We start from the raw sequence: 13,572 nt of genomic DNA, 5'->3' as shown, positions 1-13,572 counted from the left end.
CCCCAATCCCCTGCAGCATTACCTATCGTGCTGGTCCCGGCGGCTCCGTTCTTCTTCTGCTGAGGACCACCACAAAATGGCCGCCCCCATACAGCAGACAGTTTCAGAGAACTGTGTGCTATATGGGGGCGGCCATTTTGTAGTGGTCCTCAGCAGAAGAACGGAGCCGCCGGGACCAGCGAGATAGGTAAGTCTGCGGGGGATTGTCGGGGGTGTAACTATAGCACCGCAGCCCCCGGCGCCCCCACATGCACAGCGCCCCCCCCCCCCCGCGGTGGCGGGGGCTGCGGTGCTATAGTTACGCCGCTGTCCAACGGCATCACAGAAGCTCGAGGTTGATCTCAGTCTAACCCAAATCGCTGGTCCTTCAATCTGATACCAGGCTGGTCCATATGGGTTCTAGAGATATTGCGGGTAAACAGATTTTTTTCATTTCTGAAATGTAATTTCATGGCTGTTCATCAGTGGTGGCTCTTACCATTATGAAGGAGGGGGGCTGCCGCAATGTGCCCCCCCCCCCCTCCACTGCCGTACCTGTCCCAGCCACTGCCGCCGTCCCCGGAAGTCCGCGCAGGCGCGCACCCCTGTCCCCTGCATGGGGTCAGCGCATGGGCAGTAACTTCATACATACTGCGCATGCGCTGGCCCAAGCCTCCATGGGCTGCCTTTGCAGCTTGATCGGGTTCCATGCGCAGTGTGGGGGGGGGACATGCTCAACATGTACAAGTATATCAAGGGCCAATATAAGGAACTGTCACGCACCCTCTTTTCTACTAGAAAGGAATCTAGGACGCGAGGGCATGAGTATAGATTAGAAGAAAAAAGATTTCATTCAGCTAGTAGAAAGAATTTCTTTACGGTCAGAACAGTCAAACTCTGGAACTCTCTTCCCAGAGAGGTGGTAACGGCTGGCTCATTAAATGCGTTCAAGGCAAAGTTGGACAAACATTTACTGGAGAAAAACATCCATGGGTACAAATAAGAAATATAATTTGTCTGTAAAATACCAGAACCTACCAAATCAGCAATGGATATCTATACCAGGTTGAACTAGATGGACGCAAGTCTTTTTTTCAGCCTTACCTACTATGTAACTATGTAACAGTGAATCCAGTGCAGTGTCATAGACTGCATCTGGATTCACTTTAGGCAGAGACAGTGGCGGATTTTACCAGCAGCCCATAGGTAAAAACCGCCACCGCTGTTCATGTTGTTTGAGGACATATTTCTCTGGAACCAAAAGGCCCAGTTTCACAGCACCAAAATCATTTGAAAATCATTTGAAGCCAACATGTAAATGGGTCAGTTAGTTGCGAAGATATAGCTGGTTGTTTAAGAGGGGGGGAGGGGGGGGGGGTAGTTTTCTCTCCTCCTCACACCACAAAATGCAGGTACTAGGCTGGTGTAAAAGGGACCAGCCCGGGTAAATCCCTGCATTTTCTGGTGTGAAGGGGGTGTTCTATCAAATAGCAGGGACCTGCATTGCTCTGAATACAGACGGGCAGCCCCCTGCTCTCTGTCGGGCTGTCAATGGCTGTCATTTCTGCCCTGCGGAGGCTGTCCCCCAGTTACCACAAGCATGTATTCTCCCTTGGCAATGAGCATGCAATCCCACATGGCAATGAGCATGGAACCCCTGGCAATGAGCATATAGGTAAGTAGCACTTATGTAGCATAATTTTGAATATGCATTATGGTGCTTGGCATAATATGTAATGGTCATTATGGTGTGTGGTTTAACATATAATGGGCATTATGGTGTAAATTTTTAATGCGCGCAATGCCCTGTTTATGAAGCATATTGTGCATTATTGCTCAATCTGTTTGGTATAGTGTGTAATTTGGCTCAATCCATGTGGCAAAATGTGAATTTTGCCTTAATCTGTGTGACATCATGTGAATTTTGACCTAATCCGTGTGCCATAGTGTGAATTTTGTCTCATTCCATGTGGCATAATCGGTAAGAGGCAAGTACAGTATAAGGGGGTTACTATTGTGTTGCATGATTTGTATAAGGGGTATATGGTGTGGTAAACTTAGGTGACCACATAAAAGGTGCTGCAATGTTGTCTACCAATATATCTTCCTGCAATTTTCCTACAGTATGTCAGCCCCCTGCTTTTTCCAGGCATATATAATTACTTGAAAGTATTTACACAAATAGACATACCCATGAGCAGACCACCTAAACACTGGTCATGCCCCCCACATTATTAGGTGCTGGCCACAACCCCTATTATTGCGCACAATAGGCCCTTAATAATTTTCAGCTCCAGGCCCATTTAGAGCTTATGCCGCCCATACACGTTCCGATGCGGGCGTGCGTTCTCTGCTTAACTAGCATCCATCACATCGCATTGCATGCCTTGTGCATGCGTTATGTATGTAATGCGATGCAATGTGATGAAAACTAAGTACAAAAAGTATGTGCAGCACACTTTTTGTACTGTGCGATGAGGTGCCGCGGGAGCACGCACCTCAAAGCACACATCGCACAGCCCGCATCGGGACGTGTATGGCCACCTTTAAGGTGCCCATACACGGTACAATTATTGTATACAATATCGCATCTCATCTCTATGCATCGCACAGGTTTTGCAATGCAATGAGATGAGATGAGATCTAGTACAATAAAGTATGCGCAGCACATACTTTTTGTACTAGATCTCATCTCATTGCATTGCCAAAACTGTGCAATGTGATGAGATGCAATGCGATATTGTATACAATAATTGTACCATGTATGTGCACCTTTAATCTGGCACTGAATATACCCTTGACACTATTACACTCCTGAGGATTACAAAACTTTTGGCAAGTTCCACTGGACAGGGGACTCACTTTCTCTACCTGGTCATCCAATATTCCACATATTATACGGAATGGACCTGCAGCAATCACTTCATCTCCGCCCAGGTTTAACGGAAAAGACACCAGAAATTTTAATTACCATTGCATCATGCATCTTGAATCAGCTACCTGGTTATACATTGCTGCTCCATAATAGAGACATCCCCTCCAGCGGATATATTTATCCAGGATATAGCAGTCCATATATGTCTTAAAGGGTATTCACCACATTTTATTTTCACTCTTTTTATGTGTTTTCTTGTATATGTATGTTTTTAATTATATTAAATTTATAATTTGAAAGAAACCGTCATTTTATGAATCATTTGAGAAACAAAGCCAGCGCTGGTTATTTACTTGTTTACCCTGTACTCACATCTGTGTTGTGGGTATCACCCCGTTATCCCCAGGTTACCCTGTACGCACCGCTAGGAGATAGGTATATCCCCGTTATCCCCAGCTTACCTTGTACTTACAGCTGTGAGGTGGGTATCGCCCCGGGTACTTGTTTCCTAGCACGGCAGTAGCGCACGCAGGGGGGGTTTCTGAGTACCCAGAAACCCCCCCAGGAGTCTAAGGGCCCTAGGCTGAAAGCTGAGGGTCCCCTCTTTCCATGGGTACAAGAATTTTAAAAATCGGCCCTTGGGAACCGGAGATATCTAACTTTAAAGCAGTGGTCCCTATCCAAGCATGTTAATTGCTCTTCCCAGTCAGATATTTCTGGTCCTGTCTGACTTAGAGTTTTTCTGATGACATATTCCAAAAGCTGGGACTGTCCCTCTTTGATGGACATGAGTAGCTTGTCTCTACTGTGCCCAGATCCAGAGATATCAGCCTTCCAGCAGCTGGTTACTGCTCCAGCTCCACACACCTGGTATGTAGTTTTATATACTCGTTGGCAGATTTGCTCTGCCTCCTGAACTCTGATCCCCTAGTTCCCAATACCATTTGGTAGGTGGGATTCTCTAGTTTTTAGTTCCATTAAAATCTAAGAAATCTATTTCTGGGAACTGGAGATATCTGCAGTCAAGCAAGCTGTCCTCCCACCAGAAAAGTATGAATAATAAGCCCACTCCACTATACACCCCTCCTCTGCATAATAAACATCCTCTACCACCCTGGAAGTTATGTATCAGGGCCCCTTCATTCAGTCCAATGCCCCCTTCTCCCACCATCTGTGCAGTAAAGAGGAAATTAGTGGAAATTACTGATCCAGGCCCTACATGCTGAGTGGTTGATATAATACCCCCTACCACCCGGGGCACATCAAAGCTTCCCCCACCCCTACCGCTGGAGGATCGGTAGGTGCCCCAATACATTGCTATGCCCAGGGGTCTACACGGCTGTTGACGCCCCTGTTTGTATAAAAATATGTATGTATGTATGTATGTGTGTGTGTGTGTGTGTGTGTGTGTGTGTGTGTGTGTATATGTATATGTATATATATATATTTTTTTTTTATTTATATACATTTGGTCTATCTATAATACTTTAACTGACCCGGCATATACTGGGTCACCTAAGTGTCCATCTCCGTGCTTTGCTCCGCCCCTCTGGAAACCCCCTTCTGAAAATCCTGCGTTTGCCACTGCACGGCGCCCTTTTCGATTTTGATCTTACAGCATCTTATACATCTCATCGCATCGCATACAATATAGTGGCATGCGATGCGATTTTTAATTGTACAAGCACCCAGATGGGTGCTTACAATGTTAAATGCACCCCCATTGTGAACGCCACCCCCACTATCAATGCCAACCTGAAGCGTGGCTAGCCCATCGACGTGGAGTTTGATTTTAGATAGTGTGGAGAGCGCAGCGAGCCCCGCGAGGGAACGCGGATGACTTAACATGTATTCTGCATCTCCTCGCGGGGCTCACAGCTGTGAGGTGGGTATCACCCCGTTATCCCCAGCTTACCCTGTACTCACAGCTGTAAGGTGGGTATCGCCCCGTTATCCCCAGGTTACCCTGTACTCACCGCTTTCAGATGGGTATCGCCCCGTTATCCACAGGTTACCCTGCACTCACAGCTATGAGGTGGATATCACCCCATCATCCCTAGGTTACCCTGCACTCACAGGCATGAGGTGGGTATCGCCCAGTTATTCCCAGGTTACCCTGTACTCACCGATATGAGGTGGTTATCGCCCCGGTATCCCCAGGTTACCCTGCACTCACAGGTATGAGGTGGGTATCGCCCCGTTATCACCAAGTTCCCCTGTACTTACAGCTGTGAGGTTGGTATAGCGTAATTATCCCCAGGTTACCCTGTACTTACCGCTATGAGGTGGGTATATTCTCGTTATCCCCAGGTTACCCTGCACTCACAGGTATGAGGTGGGTATCGCCCCGTTATCCCCAAGTTCCCCTGTACTTACAGCTGTGAGGTTGGTATAGCATCGTTATCCCCAGGTTACCCTGTACTCACCGCAATGAGGTGGGTATATTCTCGTTATCCCCAGGTTACCCTGCACTCACAGGTATTAGATTGGAATTGCCGCGCTATTCCCAGGTTACCCTGCACTCACAGCTTTGAGGTGGGTATCTCGTCATTATCCCCAGGTTACCATGTACTCACAGCTATGAGGTGGGTATCGCCCCGTTATCTTCAGGTTACCCTGTACTCATAGCTATGAGGTGGGTATCCCCCAGTTATCCCCAGGTTACCCTGTACCCACAATTTTGAGGTGGGGATCACCCCGTTATCCCCAGGTTTCCCTGCACTCATAGCTGTGAGGTGGGTATTGTGTCGTTATCCCCAGGTTACCCTGTACTCACCGCTGTGAGGTGGGTATCACCCCATTATCCCTAGGTTACCCTGTACTCACAGCTATGAGGTGGGTGTTGCTCCGTTATCCCCAGGTTACCCTGTACTCACAGCTGTGAGGTGGGTATCACCCCGTTATCCCCAGCTTACCCTGTACTCACAGCTGTGAGATGGGTATCGCCCCGCTATCCCCAGGTTACCCTGTACTCACAGCTGTGAGGTGGGTATCACCCTGTTATCCCCAGGTTACCCTGTACTCACCGCTTTCAGATGGGTATCGCCCTGTTATCCCCAGGTTACCCTGCACTCACAGCTATAAGGTGGATATCGCCCCATCATCCCCAGGTTACCCTGCACTCACAGGCATGAGGTGGGTATCACCCAGTTATTATCAGGTTACCCTGTACTCACCGATATGAGGTGGGTATCGCCCGGTATCTCCAGGTTGCCCTGTAATCACCGCTATGAGGTGGGTATCACCCTATAGGTTACCCTGTACTCACAGCTGTGAGGTGGGTATCATGTCGTTATCCCCAGGTTACCCTGTACTCACAGCTGTGAGGTGGGTATCATGTTGTTATCCCCAGGTTACCCCGTACTCACTGCTATGAGTTGGGTATCACCCTGTTAACCCCAGGTTACCCTGCACTCACAGCTATGAGGTGGGTATTGCCCCGTTATCCTCAGGTTACCCTGTACTCACAGCTATAAGGTGGGTATCCCCCAGTTAACCCCAGGTTACCCTGTACTCACAGCTGTGAGGTGGGTATTGTGTTGTTATCCCCAGGTTACCCTGCACTCACAGCTGTGAGGTGGGTATCACCCCGTTATCCCTAGGTTACCCTGTACTCACAGCTATGAATTGGGTGTTGCCCCGTTATCCCCAGGTTACCCTGTACTCACAGCTGTGAGGTGGGTATCACCCCGTTATCCCCAGGTTACCCTGTACTCACCGCTTTCAGATGGGTATCGCCCCATTATCCCCAGGTTACCCTGCACTCACAGCTATGAGGTGGATATCGCCCCATCATTCCCAGGTTACCCTGTACTCACCGATATGAGGTGGGTATCGCCCCGGTATCTCCAGGTTGTCCTGTAATCACCGCTATGAGGTGGGTATCACCCTATTGTCCCCATGTTACCCTGTACTCACAGCTGTGAGGTGGGTATCATGTCATTATCCCCAGGTTACCCTGTACTCACAGCTGTGAGGTGGGTATCATGTCGTTATCCCCAGGTTACCCTGCACTCACAGCTATGAGGTTGAAATTGCCCCGCTTTTCGTAAGTTAACCTGCACTCACAGCTTTGAGGTGGGTATCTCGTCATTATCCCCAGGTTAACATGTACTCACCGCTAATAGCTGGGTATCGCCCTGTTATCACCAGGTTACCCTGCACTCACAGCTATGAGGTGGGTATCGCCCCGTAATCCTCAGGTTACTCTGCACTTACAGCTATGAGGTGGGTATCGCAGCATTATCACCAGGTTACCCTGTGCTCACCGCTATCAGGTGGGTAGCGCCCAGTTACCCCCAGGTTACTTTGTACTCACTGCTATGAGGTGGGTATTGCCCTGTTATCCCCAGGTTACCCTGCACTCACAGCTATGAGGTGGGCATCGCTTTGTTATACCCAAGTTACCCTACACTCACAGCTTTGAGGTGGAAATCGTGGTGTTATCACCAAGTTACCCTGTACTCACCGCTATCAGGTGGGTATCGCCCTGTTATTCCCAGGTTACCCTGCACTAACAGCTGTGAGGTGGTTATTGCTTTGTTATCCGTAGGTTCCCCTGTACTCACCTGTGAGGTGGGTATCGCCCCGTTATCCCCAAGTTACCCTATACTCACAGCTTTGAGGTGAGTATCACCCTGTTATCCCTAGGTTACCCTGTACTCTCCATTTCGAGGTGGGTATCACGCTGTTATCCCTAGGTTACCCTGCCCTCACATCTATGAGGTGGGTATCGCCCCATTATCCTCAGGTTACCCTGTACTCACAGCTGTAAGGTGGGTATCACCCTGTTATCCCCAGGTTACCCTGTACTCAGCATGACCCAGTATCTGTGCTTTTTGCGATGGGAGACAGTTCCCATAAAAAAGTGTATGGGATATATGTAATAGTCTGCGATCTAGCGAATGTCTGCAGACTATTACATTTAGCCTGATATTGTGGACATCACCTCCCTGCACTTACACCAGTAAATGTTACCCTAGCCTTACTGACCTCTCTTTCGTACAAGGTCATCCTGACAAACCAAGGAGCCATTGATGGGATCTTCAGCCTCACACCTCACTCCTCCGCGGTGGCTTCTTGTTTCACATTCACTCCCAGTGAGGGGATCATTCTGCCTGATGGACACCAGGCCATCCAGATCGTACTCAGCTGCCGCATTCTGGGAGAGTTTAGAGAGGACTTCCGCTTCAGTGTGGATGGGGCCCCTGATGATGTCACCTTAACAGTCAGGTAATAAGTGCCCCCTGATGATGTCACCTTAACAGTCAGGTAATGAGGGCCCTCTGATGATGTCACCTTAACAGTCAGGTAATGAGGGTCCCCTGATGATGTCACTTTAACAGTCAGGTAATGAGGTCCCCTGATGTAACCTTAATGAGGGGCCACAGTGACTACCTCCTTATTAGTCAGGGAATGAGGCGCCACAGTGCCCAGTCTGTAGCTCCAGTTATAGTGCCCTGTTTGTGTACAGACAGTTATAGTGCCCTGTGTGTGTACATCTGGTTATAGTGCCCTGTACGTGTAGCACCGGTTATAGTGCCCTGTGTGTGTGTACATCTGGTTATAGTGTCCTGTACATGTAGCGCGTGTTATAGTACCTTGTGTGTAGCGCCAGTCATAGTGCCCTGTGTGTATTGCGCCGGTTATAGTGCCCTGTGTGTGTAGTGCCGGTTATAGTGCTCTGTATGTGTAATGCCGGTTATGGTGCCCTGATGAAGCAGTGTTTGTGCTCTCTTTCAGTGGCTGTATCATGGGACCCACCTTTCACTTCAACGTGTCCACCCTCAATTTCGGTGATGTCTCTTATGGTAAGTATGTTAAATACCTTTGTTACATTAAAAAACACAAGAAAGGAAAGTATGTCACTGTGTGATGCACATGGAGAACGATTTTATTAAAATGTAACTTTTAATGAATACATCTAAAAGTAGCGAAGTTACATTTTAATAAAATCGTTCTCCATGTGCATCACACAGTGACATCATTTCCTTTCTTGTGTTTTTTTATGTCAATTTGTGTCCAGTGATAGCACACCCTCTCCTGCTCTATATGATACTATTTGAGGTACATTATTTATGAGGGTCACCTATGTATAATCTTACTTATTTTCCTGTGCGACTGTCCTCACCCCACCCCCATTTGTACCTTTGTTACATTGTCTACAGATCTCACAGGGACTTATACTTTATTTATTGCTTAGCTAGGCAGAGTAGACAGCCGGGTGGTCTCGGCTGGGGTGACAGTCGGGCCATCTCGGCTGGGGTGACAGCCAGGCAGTCTCTGTGCACTAGCCGGGGGCTGTCTCTGTGCACTAGCCGGGGGCTGTCTCTGTGCACTAGCCGGGGGCTGTCTCTGTGCACTAGCCGGGGGCTGTCTCTGTGCACTAGCCGGGGGCTGTCTCTGTGCACTAGCCGGGGGCTGTCTCTGTGCACTAGCCGGGGGCTGTCTCTGTGCACTAGCCGGGGGCTGTCTCTGTGCACTAGCCGTGGCGGTCTCTGTGCGTTTGCCTGGCGGTCTCTGTGCTTTTTCCTGGGCAGTCATTGAGCGTTTGCCAGGCGGTCGTTGAGCGTTTGCCGGGTGGTCTCTGTTACTGACCTTAGATCACATTTCTATTGCAGGCTTTGCTCGCACTCTGCAATGTTCCCTGAATAATACATCTCTGGTTCCTATGAGCTTCAGTCTGCAAGTCCCAGGAGATGGGAGTGGAGCACCAAGCCTCACCAGTCACAGTGTCCTCATGGGCGATGGGACATCATCTTGGAGGAGACACCAAGGAGGGCCTAGACCTCAGGAATTTTCTATTACTCCTTCCAGAGGCACCATCCGCTCCCAGGGCCTTCTAGACATAGAGGTACCCACTATAGTGACATCAGCATATATAATGTATGCTCTGACACTGGGGGGGAGGTGGCCCCACAGCAGTGCCCATGGAGAACATGCGGTCACATCCTGCCTCCGTTCCCCTCCGTTCCTACTTATCCTATTGTTTTTCGTTCGGCCACCCACCTATTTTTAGTATGTTAACTCTTATGAGTAGGGTCCTCCTTCCTCACGTACTCACCCTACCTCTTTACCTCACCTGTGCTCCTGTCCTGTTCTTCCCTTCCTCTACTTCATCTTCAGTTTCCTCGACAATTTTGACACCTACTTCTGAACTGATGCTGTTTTTAGTTCTACCAGCTATACCTCTATATATACTGTATTTTTCAACACACCCTGTACGTTACCTTGTAATTTGTTTTTTTGTTATCTATGTACGGCGCTGCGGACACTTTGCGGCGCCTTATAAATAAACGTACTACTACACAGCAGCAGCACCCATAGAGAACATGTGGTCACACAGCAGCAGCACCCATAGAGAACATGCGGTCACACAGCAGCAGTGCCCATGGAGAACATGCAGTCACACAGCAGCAGTGCCCATGGAGAACATGTGGTCACACAGCAGCAGTGCCCATGGAGAACATGCGGTGACACCGCAGCGCCCATAGAGATCAGGCCATGCTTCACATCCGCACTGTATATTGAAAGAGACAACTGCTTTCTCGCCTACCTGTCTCCACAAACGTGTATCATTAAGTCCATTATATCTTTCTCCTGTCACGCCAGTGCTCTCACCCTGCTACTGATACAGGGAATCTCACATGCGGAGGAAAATCACATCCAGCCCCCCCAAACACACACATCAGCCCCCCCCCCCCCAGTGCTTTCACCCTGCTACTGATACAGGTGACCTCACATGCGGAGGACAGTCATATCCAGCCCCCCAAAACAAAACACAGCAGACCCCCCCCCCCCAGTGCTCCCACCCTGCTTCTGAATTAGACCCCTCATATCCAGCCCCCCCCCCCCCCCCCAGTGCTACCAGCCCCCCAAACAAACACATCAGCCAGATAGGTAGACAGTACAGATATGGGATACGACAGGCGTGACACGGGTTACATATTTGGCTAGCGGCACAGATCCTAGGCAGCCATCAGCGGCGTCATCTTTACATTGCTCACAGGACAGCAGTGGAGGGGCTCGGCAGGCCAGCGTGGGTGGTGGTAAGGGGGGGGGGGCAGAGTCAGTGAAGCCAGGGAGGGAGACTCTGTGAGGCCGGGAGCCAGAGATTGGCTCTTTGGGCTGCCCCTGATAGTGTTATCTTGGGGGCCGCCGCCACCATTTGCCTGGTACTGAAGCCTCGGGTTGGGGAAGACCGGCTCCTGCAGACTGGTGGGGGCCTGCAGGCTGGAAGAACGTGTGTGCCGCGGCCGGGGGGTCCTGCTGGTGCAGCCAAGGGACTCCTCTTCCCTCATTGCCGGGGGCTGAGCTGATGCCCGTGTGTCGCAGCCGGGTAACGCGACCAGGGGATCCTGCTGGAGGCCGCGGTGGACTCCTCTGGCGGGGCTGTGAATGCCAGAGGCCAATCATATCCAACCCCCCCCCTCCCCCCCTCAAACACACACATCAGCCCCCCCAGTGCTCTCACCCTGCTATTCCAGGTAATTGATGGAGAGATGGCTCTCTCTCGCAGTCCACAAACCCTGGAAACATCTCTGACAGGTGACTGCAGCCCATCCACGCAGACTGGCATCTGTCGTCAGCACCCAGTCCTAGATCCAAAAGGGGCGACCTGCCTGTAGGTTCCGGGAGAGGAGCGACCAAGTAATGGACAGATGAACCTCCTGAGAGAGGACAATCTTCTGCGCCCTGATGTGACCGTGTGACACATTCCACTGGGCCAGAAGTTCCCGCTGCAGTGGATGGGAGTGGAACTGGGCATATTCCACTGTCTCGAAGGTGAAAACCATCGAGCCCAAGACTTGCATGCATTCATGAATGGAGACCTTCTTGTGTTTGAGAAACTCCCGAATTCTGCACTGGAGAGTCTGGAGCCTGTCCTCTGGCAGGAAAACATTCTGAAGTTTGGAATCCAAGAGGGCTCCTAGATGGACCATCCGCTGAAATGGAAGGATAGCAGATTTTGACCAACTAATAATCCAACCGTGCCTTTGTAGAAGAGCCACTGTTCTCTGGATGTGATCTCGGAGTTCCTCCGGAGATTGAGCTAGTAGAAGAAGGTCGTCTAAATAAGGGAGAATTCTGACCCCCTGTCAGATGTCCTGCCATGACTGCCATGATCTTCGTGAATACATGAGGTGCAGTCGAGAAACCAAAAGGCAGTGCACAAAACTGAAAGTGCTCGCCGAGCAAAGCGCAAGAACCACTGATGATTTGGACGAATGGGGACATGAAGTTAGGCATCCTGGATGTCCCCCCGTTTTAAAGGCCAGTATGATATAACGTAAGGGTTCCATCCAAAATTTCGGAACACGGAGGAACCAATTGAGGGATTTGAGGTTGAGTATCGAACGATAAGCCCCACTGGGCTTCTGAACCAGGAACAGGCTGGCATAGAATCCCAGACCACGTTGCGATGGGGGAACCTGTACAATGTCCTTGGATTGAAGGAGGGACTGAACGGAGTCTCTGAGGGCCCCTGCTTTGACGGGGTCCCTTGTTAAACTGATGGAAAATAATTGAGTGGGGGGATCGATGGCGAAATGTGAGAGCAGAAAATCTCAGCAGACGACCTCCCATGCTGGGGTCCCGGAGTCTGCCCCGTCAGACAGAGGGCTTGTCTGACTTCTAGGGCTCTGGACGACGGGTAAACCAATTCTGTCATCTTCGCTGTTTAGGCGGTCTGGAAGGCTGAGGCTGTGATCTGGGGAATGGCTGATCTCGTGCCCTACCCTGTGGTCGAAAGGACCAAAAAGAAGCAGTATGAGGTCGAGGGGCCACTGTAGATGGCAGGAACACCGTCTTAGAAGCCTCTACTGTAGCCACTATTTTGTCCAGTTCTGGACCAAAGAGGATTGTCCCAGTAAAGGGCAGAGCCTCCAAAGTCCTTTTGGAGTCTGCATCCGCCCGCCAAGAACAAAGCCATAAAGCCCATTTTGCTGACAATGGCGGAAGCCGAAACTTTAGAAGCAAGAACTCCCGCATCTAGGGCAGCCTCTCCCAAATAAGATGTGGCCTATTGGACCTGGCCTGCTAAAGGTAGCAGTTCCTCCCGGGGAGTACCATCGGATAAGCCTTTGACAAGAGAGTCCACCCATTCCACAAGCGCCGTAGCGACCCATAATGAGGACAAGGCTGGTCTAGTGACAGCACTTGCGTATGCATAAAAGACCTTTAGGAAATTTTCAAGCTTCCTGTCGGTGGTTTCCTTTAAAGAAGGAGTGTTAGGGGTGGGCAAGGTAGAAGCCCGTCAATGGGCATCCACTGGAGGTGGATTTTCCCATTTAACCCTGTCCCCCGGGGGGAGGGGATAAAGACTGGGAAATCTTTTGGGAAGTTGAATTTACGATTGGGAGTAGTCCAGACTTTCTCCAACATTTCCTCCAGTTGATCAGATCTAGGGAATAAGGAGGAAACTTTCTTTTTATGTTTAAAAACAGGGCCCTTAGGCACAGGGACCTCATCCTCTTCCATGTCGAAAGTTTCCCTAACTTTAACCAGGGTCTCCACATCAATGTCAGGAGGAGGGGGGTCCTGAAGATCTGTGGGAGGGTCAATGTCAGGAGGGTTAGAGCTTGCATCTACCTGATCTAAGTCTAAGCAAGTCTGAGTCTAAGCAATGCTGGGCATTTAGACGGTTTTCTGGTCAACATTTGTTGTAACCCCTGAACCGAAGCAGGGAACTAACCCAGGTGTGCTCCAACAGAGTGGGC

The 13,572-nt window shown here is 50.0% G+C and overlaps 1 protein-coding gene across 5 annotated transcripts in view; it reads left to right on the top strand.

Moving 5' to 3' along the window:
- The window catches only part of HYDIN (HYDIN axonemal central pair apparatus protein), a 464,418-nt gene that overhangs the window by 67,140 nt on the left and 383,706 nt on the right, over positions 1-13,572 (top strand). For all 5 annotated transcript variants that reach the window (XM_083165003.1, XM_083165004.1, XM_083165002.1 and 2 more), the window contains exons 12-14: positions 7,863-8,086; positions 8,597-8,664; positions 9,475-9,707. In XM_083165003.1, coding sequence (XP_083021129.1) covers positions 7,863-8,086; positions 8,597-8,664; positions 9,475-9,707 — 525 coding nt within the window. The remainder of the gene's footprint in view (positions 1-7,862; positions 8,087-8,596; positions 8,665-9,474; positions 9,708-13,572) is intronic.

This window comes from Crinia signifera, chromosome 11 (assembly GCF_055691185.1).
Source record: "Crinia signifera chromosome 11, ASM5569118v1, whole genome shotgun sequence".
Taxonomy (NCBI): domain Eukaryota; kingdom Metazoa; phylum Chordata; class Amphibia; order Anura; family Myobatrachidae; genus Crinia; species Crinia signifera.
Note: the sequence above shows the minus strand (reverse complement) of the source record. Positions and strands in the feature narration are given on the sequence as shown.